Source organism: Epinephelus moara, chromosome 20 (assembly GCF_006386435.1).
Source record: "Epinephelus moara isolate mb chromosome 20, YSFRI_EMoa_1.0, whole genome shotgun sequence".
Taxonomy (NCBI): domain Eukaryota; kingdom Metazoa; phylum Chordata; class Actinopteri; order Perciformes; family Serranidae; genus Epinephelus; species Epinephelus moara.
In genome coordinates, this window is record NC_065525.1 from 43,891,932 (window position 1) to 43,910,008 (window position 18,077).

The 18,077-nt window shown below is 42.4% G+C and overlaps 1 protein-coding gene across 1 annotated transcript in view; it reads right to left on the bottom strand.

The window, feature by feature from the left end:
• Window positions 1-1,960: 1,960 nt before the first annotated feature.
• The window catches only part of LOC126407730 (hyaluronidase-4), a 28,632-nt gene continuing 12,515 nt past the window's right edge, over window positions 1,961-18,077 (bottom strand). Inside the window, exons 2-4 of the mRNA XM_050072908.1 lie at window positions 10,263-11,252; window positions 6,663-6,752; window positions 1,961-5,120 (exon numbers count right to left, since the gene is read on the bottom strand). Coding sequence (XP_049928865.1) covers window positions 4,620-5,120; window positions 6,663-6,752; window positions 10,263-11,219 — 1,548 coding nt within the window. The 5' untranslated portion in view covers window positions 11,220-11,252 and the 3' untranslated portion in view covers window positions 1,961-4,619. The remainder of the gene's footprint in view (window positions 5,121-6,662; window positions 6,753-10,262; window positions 11,253-18,077) is intronic.

The following is an 18,077-nucleotide window of genomic DNA, read 5'->3' on the forward strand; positions in this document are numbered from 1 at the left end:
CTGTTTTCAAAATAAAAGCACTATGTCAGTACAACACTGCAAATTGACGTTTCTGTCCTCCAACAACAAACACACATGGTTGGGTTTAGAAAGAATTAACAGGGTTTGGCTTTACAATCATACAAGAAGCGAACAGCAGCCTCCTGGGTGAAAGTCGGATTGTTGGACCCATCCATCACCCGTCCTGCCCGTCCTCCTTGGACACCCGCCATCTTAACTTTCATTGTTGTCCCATTGTTGTTTCCCCTAACACTGCCAGGCACCATTAAACAATAATGGTGCCTGGCAGTGTATCATGCTAACATGAAAGTACGGCTTTTTCGTCAGCGTCACTAGCCAGTCATTGATTTCAGAGTGAGACCGAGTTGAGGTGGCACAAACTGATCTGAGGACACATCGCTAGTTGCGCTAGTTTACATTTTTTTTTAACTTGAGTGAGAAAGCACTTCTCCTGACCTCAACAAGCCTCAAAACTATCATATGTCTTTGCCCTCCAGACCAACTTGTTCTGATCTGATGCTCCTAATTAAAGGGCAAAATCGTTTCTGGTGTTTTCCAAAATGATTACAATCTAGAAGAACACTCAGAGAGCCTCATCTTGTAATGTTGAAGGTGCAATACATGGCATTAAGAACATCAATTTAGCAGCAAACCGTTCTTAACGTCCCCACTGGCAGGCTAACTGCTGCCGCTCTGCACTGTGCGAGGGAGAGCGGTGCTCATACAGCAGTGTGGTATGATCGATCAGTTAGCTCTGTCAGCACAGTTATAGTTGTTTGTACTGATAGCGCAGCTGATAACGTCGTCCCGATGTGGAAGCTGTGAATGAATGTTGTTTAATGCAAAGTGAAAAATAACTCCTGCATCTGTCCTGTGATTGTGATCTGCTCCAAAATTTAATGGGTCCTTCCTGCGCCCATGCTTCACCATTTCACCAAGTTTTATTAAATCAGACCAGTAGTTTTCTGTAACCCAAGTGAGCAGACAAACGCTTAAACCTAGTCACATACATGACATGATCCATGTGACTGTTTTCTGCGCTGCCGCTTTTATAGTCAAGTTTTGGCAAAGTTTATGTTACTAGAATGACTTTTGTTAAGGTTAAAGAAGGACTGCAATCATGGTTAAAATAAGAGTCACATGATTTGTGTCAATCATCCGATCTGACCTTACACCAGCAATGTAAATTAAACTTTGGCCTTGAATACTCAGACTTTCACAACATGCGTCCAGTGGGATTCTTCCTTTGACAGGAGGAGGAAGTTATGACGGCACCAGTCATATTTTAGAGGACAAACGTGATGGAAAAGTAGAGTTTCCAATCTTTGCAAAAGTCAAGTAATAAATCAAAAGCCTGACAGTAAACTAGGACATGGGTACCAGGCTAGAAAATTAATGTTCATTTATGAAAGTTAAAGTTTAAACATTTACAGTTTTATGATGACTAAGAAAACTTCATGTGCTGATGAAGGTCGAAAGCATCAGAATGAGGAAACAAATATCAAGTGGAGATCGTTTTGTCACTTCCGACCAGAGTGATTCAAGTTTTGCATTTTTCATTTGTTTTTCATTTTTGGTCCTAGTGCAGTTTATTTTCAGTCAGTTTCCAGGGTGGCTTTGCTTGTTTTAGTTTATTTTTTATTCATTAAAAAGTTTAGTTTTTATTAGTTTCAGTTTCCATTTTTCTATTTTTGTATATTGTAATGTGGGGCTTATTTGTCAGGGGCGAGATACAAGACGATACAAACACAACGCTTTGTGGAAGTTGACTCAGTCATGTAGACGTCTCAGTCTCAGTAACCACATGTGCCAGTGCCTTGTCATGTTTGTCGTGTTGACACATTTGACCAAGATGACAAAGACTAAAACTAAAGATGTTTCCTGTATATTTTTAATTTCATATAGTTTGTTCTGTTAGCGCACAGCAACGTTTCAGTGTTTTTCTTTTCTTTAAGTGTAGTTTGTTTTTATTTTAGTTAAGTAAATTTTTTCATATCAAGTTTGAGGCTTTAGTTAAGTGTAAAATTTAGGGAGATTTAGTAGTGTCTAGCAGTGAGGACTGAAACAGGCTGAAACTACTCCTGATTTGGATTCTGTTAATTCTGATAATTCGGCTGAATTATCCTCAGAGGTCTCTTCCTCTCCAAAACAAACGGACCATGGGTCTCATTTTTAAATACTGCATACGCACAAAACGAGGCCTGAACGAGGTGTCAGCACTTCCCACGCAGAAGTTGTGATCGATAAAAACAGACTTCATGGAAGAAACTTTGACCAATGCTTATGAACATTTTGGAGACAGGAAATTGGAGACACGGATGGTGAGGTGAAAGGTCAAATATTTTTTGGCGCACATCATTTTAGGCTTTTGTCCGTAGGTTTTTAGTGTAGATCCCATGCATTGTTTTATAAATGAGACCCCTGATGATTTAAACCGGTAAAAACACTGAATAAAGCAGTTTCACGTTAAAAAAATCTGTGTTTTTCCAATGCTCTTGTTGTGGAGGGGCTGTGAACTATGGTGGCTGATGCAGAAGATGCCAATGACCCTATCTGGAGCTAGTGTTTGGTTTGTCTGTTCTGGGCTTCTGTAGAAACGTGACAGTGCAACATGGTGATCTCTGCAGACAAGGACCTGCTCCCTGTGTAGACGTGTCATTCTAAGGTAACAAAAACACAATGATTCTTATTTTCAGGTGATTATACACTAAAGGAAACAGACTTATTAGATTATTTTCCATTTCTTCCCATATATCCCTCTGAATCCTACACACTGGAGCTTTAACTGTAATAACCCTGCATCCTTCTGAAGTTAGCTGCTCTTGGATTAAACTTGGATTGGTCCAGGTAAAAAATAATCAAGACAGAGAAAGAGACAGAACATCAAACCAACTGGAGGCATTAACAGTACAGTGAGAACAGTTTCTGTGGACTCTGTTTGGTACAAAGTGTCAGACCCTCTAACCTGCTTCAGTCTAATGGCAGTCTTCTACTTAGTCATATTTTTGCAGGAGATGATTCCTCTTTGGTAACAAGTAGGTGTTAAAGAACTGCAGAACCACGGAGAGCTGCTGAGTCATGTATTCAGATACAGTATGTGCCGTCTTTTACATCCTGTTCAGTGTTTCGTCATACCTACAGTACTGTACATCGGCTTCAGAGACACTTTGGTCCACTCAGTCACAACAAGATGAAACATCATCAAAAACTGACAACACAGTCTGCGTGATCTGAATCGTCTGAACTGAGATATAGTGAAATCAATCTCTACGTAATCACGGAAAAACAAACCTGATCCTCTTTACTTATATCGATATAGAGAGGACACAGATACATAATATTCTGAAATCATTAGCACCTACAACATGTGCACGCCGCGTCCCAACAGGCTCAAATATGTGGCGTTTCCTGACATGCCGTATTTCGAGAGTATGATGTAAGCAACAGTACAAATTTTTTTTTTAAAAAAATACACACTTCATGTATAATGTCAAGTAAAGTAAGAGCTTATTGTTGAGGAGGAAAACAAGTTTTGTGCCATCTGAAATCAAAACCACCACAAACCAACCCCCCAAATGTTAGTGATTATTTTCCTACATATGACTGAGTGGTAGAAGCACTCTTTGGTTTCCATTGAACGATTTGGCTGTTGTGTCTCCACAAAACAAATTAGAGAGTCATCCTGCAGCGAGCAGTTAAAACACGATCCCTCTGATCAGACCATCGGCTCTGCGGTGACGCTGGATGATCAAGTCTTTGCAGGAGGTGACTCAGTCCACAGTTCAACAATTACTAATTAACATTCTCGGAAGAATGGGTGCAGTTGTTGGCAAAAGAGGCAGTGCTGATTGTTGCAGAGGTTAATTACAGTTCACCCGACTGTACTGAATTAGTCAACCAAACCTTCATCTGTCAACATGCCAAACCTCATGTCCTGTCATGTAAAGTGCCATCACACTCCTTTTTTACACGTGTTACTTTTCAACGCAGCAGCTGTTTTGAGTTCACATTGAACACCGTTCACTTTAATAGTTTCTCTCTCACTCAGCAGCTGAATGTTAAAGGGATAGTTCAGATCTTTTTTTGTGGGACTGTATGAGGTACTTACAGTAGATGCCCCAGTTTGGAGAAGCAGGCCAAAGTACTGACACAGAAGCCAAGCAATGTGCTGCTGTGGAGGGGTCAACAACAAAACGTATTTCAGGCACCTAAAGAAATCGTTATCAGTTTAAGTGTACGCTATATTTAGAATACTTTTAATGTAATTTCAGAAAGCGATTTCCAACAGGAAAATGAAGCCGTTATATCGCTCTCTCCAAAGCCAGAGTCCATTGGAAAAACAGTAATTTAACATTACTGAACACAAGAGCTGCTGGTCTCCTGCTGCCTCCATCAGTTTGCGTTATTGGGCAAAAACGGAAGCGGCAAAAATGATAATTGTTTAGTAGAAAACTTTCACTAGATTCATGGATACATTTGGTAAATCTTTTAAAGCGGCTGCTGCTGCTGGTGCATCGGGTAAAACCGTTACGTTCTCAGTTCAAATCCAACCAACGACCTGTCTGTCTGCCTGTGTGTTGAAAAGTAACATCTGTGACTCCTCCTTTAGTCAGAGTGCATCATACAACCGTCTTTACTAACCATAAGTTCAACAGGAGCATCAGCACCATCAGGTGAAGGCTGCAGCCGATCAGCGGCGCCTCACTCTCCCCTCCCTCCCACCCTTCACCCTGCTCATCCTCCCACTCTGTCCTCCGCCTCTCCTGCTCATCCTCCTCCTCCTCCCTCCACGGCCCGTCATCCTCCTTCACTTTGTTGATACTGTCGCAGCGCTTGCCCTCGTGGCCTTCGTAGCAGTGGCAGCGAAACCTCTCCGTCAGCAGCTCCAGTTCGTGCTGCGAGTGCCACCCAGTGACAGTAAAGTCCCCGTCGTCAGTGGGCCGGATGTGGTAGCTGGAGGCACTCAGGTGGAGGTAATGACGGGCGAGGGGGTCCCGACGGATGCAGCGGCCGTTCCCCTGGCACAGGAAGTCACTACAGACCTCAGCGGCACGTGTCACGTTGGTGATGTACAGGCCGAGGCGGTGGCTCAGGAAGGTTTTCACCTTGGTGCAGTTATGCTGTTGGAACAAAACACAGAGCAGTCATCATGTGATGCACTTTGGGTCACGTGCAACATGTTCTCACTCCCAAACACTGACTGTATATATAGACAGACTACACATCTCCACTTCCTGTCATTGAAAAATAAAAGCAGATATATCCCGGATACAGCCGCTGTCATTTTATGCTGGTGATGTCATTTGGAGCCAGAGTCTGTGCAGTAGCAATCTCTGCGGTGTTGAGTTCCTACCCTCACACCTTCCAACCAATCACAAGCAGGGCCATTGATCCTGAGGTAATTGCAAACCCAAAGAAACCATCTTTGGTAAAAATCTATTGGACATGATAAGTTTTTAGTCTGGCCCATGTCCCATCCACTGATGGGTGGGGTTTATGGCCTATACCACAGCCAGCCATCAGGGGGTGCTCTAGGTAGCCCTCTAGTATAAATTCTGGAAATGTCAGTTTCTGTGTCAAAACCTCCTCCAGAGTCTTTCAATATAAACTTCCGTTTTGACAGAAAACCGAGGTTTTGCCTCCAGAGCTAATGTTTACAGAGGTCAAATCAAGTGAGAAGTGGGCTTATTGTTTAACAGACTTCAAAGCAAAACTTCTTTTTGCAACCAGTGCAGTCGCCCCCTGCTGGCCATTAGGAAGAATGCAGGTTTAAGGCATTGGCTTAAACAGTTCTGCATTGGCTTCACGGTTTGAATCCAAGGTGGTGGAGTTTGAACCCTGAGTGTGGGAGCCCTTCTGTGTGGAGTTTGCATGTTCTCCCTGTGTCAGCGTGGGTTTCCTCCAGGTGCTCCAGCTTCCTCCCACAGTCCAAAGACATGCAGGTTAATTGGTGACTCTAAATTGTCCGTAGGTGTGAATGTGAGTGTGAATGGTTGTCTGTCTCTATGTGTCAGCCCTGTGATAGTCTGGCGTTTAAGTACCAAGAAAATGATGGTTGACATCAGGTCTGGCAGCTAACTCAGATTGTCCAAACCAAGCTGATAGAGCAGGTTTTAAGAGTTGAGGTGGGCGACGTTGCAGGATATCAGATGTGCAAATTGCAAACTGAATTTCAAATTTTTGAAGAGCAGCTGCAGATCTACTCAGGAACACTCCCTGAGATTCTGAAACAGTCAGATGCTGTTTCGATTAACTCTTTTCCATGCAGACAGGATCACTGCAGGCTGTAAAAACATGGGCATTATAATTTTCAAAATGTGGTTGAAAGAGTGCTTTCACAATGCGCTGTGACCACATGATGTCAACTTTCTATTGTCTGACTATATTTACTGCTGTGGTTTGTTTGGAGTCCGACACAAATCAAGAGGCCTGAGGAAGGAATGTTTTTCACATGAAAGTACACAGTCAAATTTCATCTGTCTCCACGGCACAAATTATACAAGAGAAAGTTTGACTCCCACAATGTATGACCTCTATATAAATATTGGTCTAAATCAGTGAATCATGAGCTGACAGAGCGAGTCTTTCCCCTCTGTGAGACTATTCACAGAGAATAAGAGAGGGTAAAGATTTCAGGGGGCTTTCAGGCAAAGGACACATACCCTGGATGAGGTCAGGTTCAGGTCCCCCCAGATGACGAATCCTGCAGCTCCCAGAGCAGCGCTCTCCCCGACAGTGTGGATCAAGTCTTTCTGCAGGAAACACACAGAAACAGACGTCACATGTGGATCAAGTCTTTCTGCAGGAAACACACAGAAACAGACGTCACATCACAATTCGGTCTCCGTCACTAACACATATGAAATCATCCAAAATACATTGCAGGGACAGTTCACCCCAAAATCATAACACATATTTTCCTCTTACCTGCAGAGCTGTTTATCAGTTTAGATGGTTTTGATGTGAGTTGCTGAGTGTTGGAGATATCAGCCATAGAGATGTCTGCCTTCTGTCCAGTATAATGGAAGTAGATGACACTCGGCTTGTGGTGCTCAAAGTGCCAAAATAATACATTTGAAAAACTCAACAACATTGTCTCTTTACAGAAATCATGACTCGGTTACTCAAGATAATCCACAGACCTTGTTATGGGCAGTTTCATGCAGGAACTATTCTCTCTCTATGGAACTACATAAGCCAAGCGCATCCCTGCCAGAAGGAAGTATGCATCCACACATGGACGAGAGGCTCGATAACAACGGCGAGACATGGCAGTAACAATCATTTACCATCCCTGTTATATGGCAGCTGATCTCGTCCTCTGCTCAGAGGGTAAGGACCTCCTGAATCTCATTGTTTTCCTAATTTGCAGACATATCTGGTTCTTCCTGCTTGCTGTTCAGTGCAGCCGCTAACTGCTAGCAGCTACTTTCTAAATCTCCCACAATGGATCACACACGTAACCCATGATCCTTTTCTGCCAGCTGTCTTGTTCATATGGACACCATTTTGGCGCTGTTACTACCTCTCATGGCGGCTTAAAGGTGAGGCCACCCTGTCCCCCCATTCCATGATCATACCTTAAATACAGCACAGTGAAGCTGCAAAATGGCACAATATTCCCGCCTTGAACAGGCAGTGTCAAAGGAGCTTTTGTTGTGGAGTTGTTCAAATGTATTTTTCTGCACTTTGAGCACCACAAGCCGAGTGCCATCTAGTTCCATTATATTGGAGAGAAGGCAGACATCTCTGGCTGATATCCCCAACACTCTGCAACTCACACCAAAACAATTTAGATTCAAACATAGCAGGTAAGAGGAAAGATGTGTATTTTTGATTCTGGGGTGAACTGTCCCTTTAAGTCATTTTAAGGGTTTTTACAAGTGACAAGTGGAAGCACAAGAAACGTAATAATGAGTTAGTTCTTTCGTGACATATCGTACACATGTAAAAAAAAAAAAAAAAAAAAAAGCATGTTATGTGACCAAAGAAAAATAATGTGGAGCAAAGTGCCACAAGATGGCGCTTCTGATTCTGTTCAACATCAAGTGAAGAAGACCTGGCGCTCAAATAAGTCATAATTAAAGAAACAAAATCCACTTTATATCTAGAACTTATTTTTGAATAATCATATACCTTATTTCTACATGACACAGATATTCTAAAGGTTATTTCTTAAACTCCTCCATGAATCAGCAGAGCAGTCGGCTGAAACACAAAGCCTCCCTCTGGTTATGGTGGTGCAGTTTGGGGAGAACTAGGAAACCGCAGCATTCTAGGTTTGTACCTGAACTGCTTTTCAGTGGAGCTCCACTAGATGGCAGCAGTGAGAAAGCAAACAGACCTTCAGTCAGTGCAAACCATCAAGTCTATGTGCAAACAGCAAACAGCCAGTGTTGTGAAGAAAAGTCAATGTGTATGTCAGAGATTTGAATCATTTGCAGTGTCTCTACACCTTTTATGAGTTGCAGTATAGTTTTACTGTGGCTGATGATGAATATTATTCTGAAATGGACCATTCTGCATTATGAGTAATTTTACTCTGGTACTTCAAGAATATTTTGATGCAGAGACTTTTACTACTTTTACTTTAAGTTTTGAATGCAGAGCTTTAATTTGTAACAGAGCATTTCTACACGGTGGTGCTTTAACTTAATTAAAATATCTGAGCTCTCCCTTCACTACTGAATACTGGAAGAAGAGCTAATGTGCGATATGACAAAATAAAATTAATGTAAACTAAAGAATGTATACTGCAGCTCAGTCTAGCATTGTGTAGTCATAAATAAATAAATACATCTGTTAGGATAAATAAATGAAAAATGAAAAAGTTTTAAATGCTCCCTTTTATGTTTTTTGATTATTTGACTGTACAGATTCTGAGCCTTGTCATCACTATTTTGCTTCCCTGTTTTGTATCTCAGGATTGTTAGGCTGCAAATATATGCCTGTGTCATTCCTTGCCTTGTCTGAAAATTTGCAATGAATAATAATGATCACATTAACACATTTCTGCAGATTTAAATGACTCAGCAAACTAAATATTTTGTACTCATGACAGTGACAGGACCGGAAGGCTCTTGATGGACCCTGTGAGGAGTCCGTGTTTCCCACCCTGAATTTTTTCCGCCCAACAGAGCGCCACATTAGACGGCTGCAGCCATCCGCAGGACATCAGCTTACAGCCTTTTCCCACCAGTCTTCACCAGATCTTCAGCTCTCTGATGCTTACGCTGCTGGTGACGTCCCACAGACTCGTGAGTACTAAATTAACTCTTGTTAAAGTGGGAACCATGATTTCTTTGAGTCAGAATCGAGGGCAGGTGTGGTGTATAAAGCCACTGATGGTGAACAGCACCGAAACGCCTCACTATCCTTCCTTCAGCACAGTGGTCCAGACAGCTAAAAGCTAGTTACCAGCTAATAACGAGCTAAGCTAAATCACTGCTAATAAGCCAGCATGTTCCCAACTGCAGTTTGGAGCTGGTAATTTGTCACTGAGAGCTAACACTTAATGACGTTACGTCCTTAATGTAGAGTTACGTTTAGGAAGAAGGTTAGGGTGAGAAATCATGGTGATGATGTACCTTTAAATGATTCAAAGTTCCTAACACTAGTCTTCGGGGAAAGTCCTGTGTTTTGTGACCCGTCCGACACCCCAACCTGCCTCCTAAATGGACCACTTGGGACTGCTTCCTTCTTTACTGCCGTCACAACATCGCAGCTTTTCAAAATTCATGGGCTGCGCACGAATTACTGGCTCATCATTATGTGGGATATGTACAACCTTTGGTGCTTTACTTTACATTATAGGTAAACGTACAAACATTGTACAGGAACAGCCTGAATCAGACTTTGGTAATAATGTACTGGGGGCAGCACTGGCTCATAAAAGACTTGTCTTGGGAACCAGAGGGTTGCGTGTTTAAGTCCAGCTTAGACGAAGTACGGAGTGTGGACCAGTAAGCAAGTTCACCTCCTGTGCATTACCTAGTTAAACTTGAGCAAGGCACGGCTGCTTCAGGTCACCATTCTTTAAAGCAGGCCTCTCAGTCTGAGATGTCTCCATATGATAATGAATATGTTTAAGTCCTGTTTGTGCATGTGTGTACATTGGTTGTGTGTGTGTGTGTGTGTGTGTGTGTGTGTGTGTGTGTGTGTAAATAATAACAAAATGAAAGAAATATTTCCCTACAAGAGAATAATAGAATTTACCTTCTTATTCTAAATACTGAACTAAAGGTAAAGTACGTTGTTGTTACCATGGTGAGGAAGGCCAGGGCCTCGTCTCGGTAGCCCAGCCGCAGGTACACATAAGTGGGGAGGTCGTACTCCTTGGAGGTCAGTGAGGCGATGCGGAGCGACTCTCGGATCCTGTGCTGGGAGAAGTGCAGGTTGCTGATGCTGTTGGTGTGAGTTTTCCTGATCGCCACGGAGGGGAAGAGCGCCGTGCTGCTGTTCCACAGCCACTGCAGCTCGTCGTTCCTCAGCCTCTCCAGCAGAGGGCACAAGCCCGTGTAGTTCTGCTCGTGCAGGTTGTAGTTGTGGCAGTCGGGGTAGAGGTAGAAACCCCAGAGGCCGTTGGGGCGAAGGCGTGTCCCCAGCTGGATAGTCCTCTGCATGAACGCCTTGGCGCTCTTTTCAAACCGCCGCCGTGCCAGCTCCTCCACCTGTGCTGCTGTCACATTGACGTATGCTTTGGCGGTCAGCTCCCTTGACTTGCGTCGGTAGATGTCCTTCTTGTGCCAGTTTCGGCTCCACTGAGGCCGCCAGAACTCCCAGTCAATGACAGCCAGGCCACGGAAGTCCTCTGAGGGGATGAAGTGGTTGATGTCCTGGTAGGCCTTGAACAAGTGCTGGTCCAGGCTGCAGTTCTGTGGCAGGCCGCCGTGCACAGCGGTGCCCTGCGGCGTGTAGTGGGGATAGTAGCCCAGCCGGTTGGCGTAGAAAATCGTAACATTCTGCCCCGTCCAATCAGCACGTGGGCTCCCGTGGATGTGGAAGAGGCGGTCAGCGTTGGTGGTGACATTGTATTTGATGGTGCACATGTCCAGCGGGGCATTCCAGGCAGCAATGAAAGGCTTCCGGCCAATCAGAGGCAGCTTGGCGGGTTTCTGTCCAAAGGCGGCGTGGAAGAGCAGGAGCAGCCAGGAGCAGGTGAGAGCGACAGGTACGACGTGGTGGGAGGAGGATGTCCCACCCACTGGCACCACAGGCATCCTGGGGTTCAGGAGGAGCAGCTGTCAATCATCCTGAAGGAAGGAGGAGAGACATAATAAATATTTTTCAAACTTTTTGAAGCATGGCCAATTTTAGCTCCTGAGATTCTCATGAACACAGTTTTTATTTTAATTTATTGTCCTTATTTTATCACTTCTCTCTCTGGGTATGTAACGTATTAAACTCAACATTTATTCCACAATCTTGCATAAAAGAATAGGATTAGTAGTAGAGTTGAGCGATGATATATACAATGAGTCACATATTCCAGATATTTCATTGAGAAGATCTAAAAATTTGCCCATCTGGTGCAGAGACAACTGACAGTATTTCCATAATGTGTTGCACACGTTTTAAGAAAATTTCTGAAATTTCAGCCAAAAGAAAACCAAAGACACAAAAGGTAAATTGGTACATGTTTCCATGAAAGGTCTAGTGTGTATAATTAATGCTGCGTTCACATGGAATCAGGCAGATGGTAGACAGCAGACAGAAAACACCCTCAGAATGGCAGGACAGTAAAACGAAAAACCAAGGACCAAGATTGGAATGAAATATATTAAATAAAATGATGTTGAGGTCATTCGTGCATCTGGTCAGGATACTTCCTGGGTGCCTCCCTTTAGAGGTTTCCATGGGAATGTCCAGCTGGCAGGAGGCGCCGGGGCAGACCTTATAACCACTGGAGAGATTACATATCTCATCTGGTCTGGGAAAACCTCGAGATTCCCCAGGAGGAGCTGGAAAGCGTTGCTGGGCAGAGGGACGTCTGGAGTACTTTTCTCAGCTTGCTGCCTTTGTGACTCATGACTTGTGATAAGGGCATGAAAATGGATGGATGGGTGGATTTTGTGTTTGTTATTTTATGTAATTACTCTTGTAATGTCCAGTAATTTTCCAGATCGCCCCTGATTTCACCTCGTGTGAAGGAGCTATGTAACATCCGGTTGTAAATTCTGTCGCAGATGACTTCAGATAGTTTCATTTTGAACGGCAGTTTGAAATGGCTGATGGAAGGGAACTGAGCAGATTACCATGACACATCTGAATACAAGTGTTCGACAGTAGTGTTAGATATTTCCTCTAACACTGTCATAAGGAGAAAACACAGTCCTTCATCAGCAGACAGAATTTCATATTTGCTGTGGACTTTTTTGCCTAAATCTTTTCCTATATTGTTGTGCGATAAATAAAAAGTGCGTAAGTAGTGCAAGGTGCAATAGCAGGACTTAAAGGGACACTTTAGATCTTTTGAAGTGGGTTGTATGAGTTGCTTATCCTTTGTCAGTGTATTACATACAGTAGATGGCAGTCAGCATGCCCCCAGTTTTGGGAAACAGGCAGGAGTACTGCCATAGAAGTTAAGCACTGTACTGCTGTGGACGGGGACAGCAGCAAAACAAATTTTAGCCAACAAAGAAAATCAATATCAATTTAAGAGTAGGCTGTATTTAGAAAATTTTCCCTGCTCTACACTGCCGCCAGACACTGATTTCCAACGGGGAAATAAAGCCAATGTGTCTCGTCAAAGCCAGACTCCATTGAGAAAAGCAGTGATTTAACACTACTGAACGCAGGAGCTGCTGGTCTGACACTGCCTCCATCTGTTAGTTAGTTTTACTTATTGTGTGTCTTTGGGGTTTAAAAGTGTTAGTTTGGATTCACCAAAGTCACACAATAAGACAGAATAACTAAATGAATGAGGCAGCAGTAGACCAGCAGCTTCTGTGTTCAGCGATGTTAAATCACTGTTTTTCTCAATGGAGTCTGGCTTTGAAGAGAGCATACATGGAGAACTGAGACCTTTCTGTCTGACTCCCCTGTCAGACAGAAAGGTAAAGCAGTCAAAAGATTCTCAGTATAGCATACACTTTAACTGCTATAGATCTCTTCAGTATACATGTTTATATTGGGAATCTCCAGGAATGTTGGTCGTATATGAAGTGGCGTGACCCTGAGGTTAAATCACTCTGGCATCATGTGTCCTGCAGCTTCTCACAATGCCGACAGAATAAGCGGCAGAGGCACTAAACCCAAAGCTTTTAATGACAGTGTGAAGTGTTTCAGCCCATCTGCAGAAGTCTCTTCAACTTCATTTGACCCTCTGACTGTTTTTTTATTGTTTGATGAGTTTATGGAAGTCAAAGCTGGATGAGCTCAGCAGTTGCTCTGATTTTACATCCATAGCTTCTGCCTTATAAATAAATGTCTGTTTTACTGTGAGTGTTAAAGCACAACAGCAGATCACGAAAGATTCAGCATTTGCTTTTACTTGTGACTTTATGAGCCCATAGTTTTTCCATGTTTAAGTCTGTGAAAACATCTGGGAGGTAGTAGGCACGCTGACATACGACAGGACCTAAATCTCATTTATTTTCCAGCTGTTGACATTTTATTTAAAATTCCTGGAAGATCCCAGAAGTTTTCAAAGAATATAGACATACAATAGACAGACAGACAGTCGGGCTGAGGTTTGGGTACATTTATGCAAAAGCCACTGGAATATTTTAACTAATTGAATCTGAATATTTTTCTCAGTGTTCAAATTTGTATAGAATCAATGACTAAACATAAATGAAACTTCAAGTCACTTTAAAAATTGAAAGGAAAATCAGGATTCTGGAGCTATGGATGTGTGTTTGATAGTTTGGTATGTTCAAGTTTGTCATATACATTAAAAAAGTACAGTGTACATTCATTGTACTGAAAGACTTTCAGCCCTTAAAACCTATAAATAATATTACATAGATTATAAACCCATACCCTGAAAATGAAACAATAGCCACATATAATTAAGATAATAGCAGCATATAATAGGCATAAATATTCCACAGCATCCACAGTCTTTAAGTGCTGCTGTAAAAACCATCTCTGAGGCGGGAGGTCCGAGCTCTGATACAGACGTCTCTCTGAAGGAAGATAACAAAAGGCTGTGTGCTGGATGACTCTTGTCCTTTAAAATACAAAGTGCTTTCTTCCTGCAGTGGGTGGTGTAGTGTAAATGTCCTGTATCTGAGGTAATGGTGCTCCTGGGATTTCTGACACTGTTGTCAGTATCCTGATCAGATATTTATGATCCTGTGCTGTGATGTTGCCAAACCATATCAGTATGCATCCAGTCAAGATGCTTCCTTTTGTGGACCGGTAGAAGTTGATGAGGGTTTGTGTGGACATGCCGTGTTTCCTTAGACACCTCAGAGAGTAAAGTCTTTGTTGTGCCTTTTGAAAAGGGAGAGAGTGGCTTGTAGCATGTTGCCTTCAGTTTACACCATCTTGACCATATATCTATATCCCTATATTTCTATATCTGTATGTCAGTATCCTGCAGAGTCTTACAGCAATTAACCTCATTATTTATACAGTTTGCTTTTGTTTTTTGTTGCCTGAAATTGGTGAGGTATCCAGTGGCGCCTCCAAGAGGGGGTCAGGGCCTCCTGAAAAAACTTACTGCTGCTGCCCCACACTAAGACAACAGTCGGCCGTCAGACAAAGTTGGACCATTGGTCGGCTTGGGCCCCCATTGGCCCCGTTGGCTTTTTTTTTTTTTTTTGGTAGATTCAGCATGTTGAATCGGTGTTGGCAACGGCGAAGCCCGTCAGTGAATGAAATCACTCTGATTGGCAGTTTAGCTCAGCACACAAGAAGACAAACAGAAGTGAGGAAAGTAAACAAACTGTTTAAGTCAAGAGGGAGCGTGACCAAAACAAACATGTTACATAAAGGAATATTATTTTACTTTATCCATTGAGCTCTTTTGCAGAAATGTTTTCTGATGGTTTGTGTTTTTGTTCACTAGTACATATGCTCTGTTCTTTCAACATTGGATTGTGTTGTTATTGTGCTAACTGAATAACTAGCATCAAGACTGTCTTCTGATTTTCCTTTTTGAATGACAAATACAGACTACTGTCGCCTGCTAATGTAGAGAGTTATTTCCTCTTACGCAGGCACAGAACGTACATGCTAGTTGGCCATCAGCAGTAGTCTTTGCAGTGTGCACATGTGCAACTTTTTGGCCGAGACACAGGTGATGTAAGGAGATGCATCAGTTGGTTTTTGTTACCGCTAATTCTTTGAAGTTGGTTTGGTGGCTGTGGCGTGCTTTTTGAGCTAGTGCCAAGTAGCTTCAAGTGGTATCTTATGAAAGAAGACAACCTAAGGCATCCACTGGTATCAGCCATGTCAGTATGGGTTGTCGGGAAAGTGGCTAAATAACACTCCAAAGTTAGGCTACATTTTTTCAAGGGAACGACTGCCATGGCCATTTTCACAGGGGTCAGCTGAACTCTCCCCTCAAGATATCTGACTGAAAATGGGTTGTGTGGGTGCCCACAAGTTTCCCCTAAACTTTGTTCCCAGTTAATGTTTTGTTCCTTATAATCAATGTGCTGGATAACCAGCCCAATTGAAGAACAATGAATCACCTAACACATGTAGAGAAACATAGCACATTAAAACAGCTGTGAAGCTCAAAATGTTGACTGTACCAGTATTGACATAGTTTTAATAGATACTTCAACAGCATAATAGAATTCCTGAAATTCAGTTATGGCTTTTGGTTTGGTGGACCACCCCAAGATTTTCAGAGGCCCCATCTGGCCACCCTTATGAAAGATTTCTGGGGGCACCACTGGAGGTATCCTGAAAAGTACAGGCTGGATTTCCAATAACTCCGCTGTAGATGGGCTATTCCTGGACCCCAAATCAGATTTTTCCTTGATACATTTCTGCCCACTGCATTTACTTAACCACTAATGGCTTTCTTGAAATTCAAATTCATATTTTGCAGCAACTATTTCATTTAAATGTCTCAATTTCACATCCTGTCCATCGCCGTCCTTGAAGACATGAATAGTTATTGGCTCATTTCCATGTCAGTCAGGGGTCAGAGGTCACAGAGAGGAAGTCAGTTGACACCCAGGGATTGGAACGAAGACTTGAGCTGAACAGACCGCTGCTTTCCTATCCACATCTAGTCCTCCTCTGACCAGAGCTGAAGCCTCAGGCCATAATGACAGGCTTCCCTGCCAAATGTCTCAGTGAGGCTCAGCATTTGCTGTGTCTCTGTGTCCCATATACAGCTGGTTGAACCAAACATCCAGTCAGGGAGTCCAATCAGACGTCTGAGTTATGTTCTAGATTCTTTCTGTGTCATGTTTTAACCTCATCGGTTGACTTTTCATTAACATACTGACGGCAGAGCAGTGGGGACATTATTTGGACTTTAATACTTTGTTAAGGTTTCCTAACTCTTAACTTTTATAAAAGTTTATTGAACTTTGTATATTAAATGCTTTCTTTTTATTACAAGTAATGAATTTGTCCACACGTCTCTGTCACCTAACAGCATCATTAAAACTTAATTTTATGTATATATTTTACACTATTTCAAACAAACACAGGATCCTAAAACTTAATATAGCCTATGATAAAGTATTAAGGCCCTTTTAGACACAACTTGCTTGCTGCTGTGTTCAGTGCAGCAGCAGCAGCACCCAAGGAAATGCAGTCGTGGCAGGCACAAGCCATTGAGAATGCAGTGGTGCCATTGTCACGTTGTACTTGAAGGGGTCGTTAGCATGAAGCCGAATGTTTTTTTGACATTGTGCTAACACATTAGCATGACACCTACTGTACTTTGGGAGAAGGAACTTGATTTTCTTTATCGATTAATCTGCAGAAATTCTACATAATTTCTTTCTAGATAATTTCTTATTTAACAATTTGTATGCCCAATCATTAGCATGGTAGAGTGTTCTATCATCTAAAAACATATAGACCAAATCACTGTGACATCATGCTAACAACAACAACAATCACCTCCATGTAGATAACTGGCAATAGATTTGAATTTTGGAGATATGAAAAATCAGCCAACTTGTCATTATCGGGCGTAACTGTAACATTTAAAGTGGTTAAACATGGTGGTCGGCCCTATCTGACATCTCTGCTGTGCTTATTTAATGTACTGTGTTGCTTTACAAGTGTCTTTGATGAACCAAATCTACCGTCATGGAAACCAAGCGATGCACTGCTGTGGATGGGGGTGCAGCAAAACCTATTTGAGCCACTGAATAAAATCTAATTCAGTGTAGGTGTACGCTTTATTTGTATATCTGCTTCACTTGACCTTATACACTGACCAATTGAGATTGTGGTATACCAGCAACTCCAGTGTTCTGCAAAGTAAAATTCAAAGTCAATGGAGTCGGGTGGATTTGATACAATTGCTTCGATTCCCCATCGGGAAAGACTGTCTGATGGCAAGGTGAAGTGGTTCCCCATCGGGAAAGACTGTCTGATGGCAAGGTGAAGTGGTGAAAATATTCTTAAAAAAGCATACACTTAAACTGATAGGACTTTTTTTTGTAGGTTGCTAAAAAGTAACCCATTAAGGAAGAGTTTGCTCAGCATGGTTTGTGCATGATGTGGGGGTTCTCCACCCGGAAGTTCTCTTAAGCAAACATTGTGATTTGGGCCATGTGCTAAAGCGTTAGCAAACAACTGTCTTACACAAAATGTATGTTATAGATGAATTCGGCAAGCGATTTGTGTACGCCGCCATCTTGCAGCGGCGCCATTGCTGTGGTGACATGTGTCAGTCATCAATTCATTATGCTGTCATTGGGAACTGACTCTCTACAATGACAGCATCATGAATAGCTGGATTGATGATGTTAGACAGTGGCCTCCGGTAACTGATGAAGGTATCTTAAATGAGTACCGATATTAATATAGAAATTAATCATTTGTTTGAGCGATAAGCAGGAAAGATTAGAGTAATAGGGAGATAATAAACTGTATCATTAAACACTGTGTAATATAACGTTAGCATTAATCTCTCAAGACAGATTCTG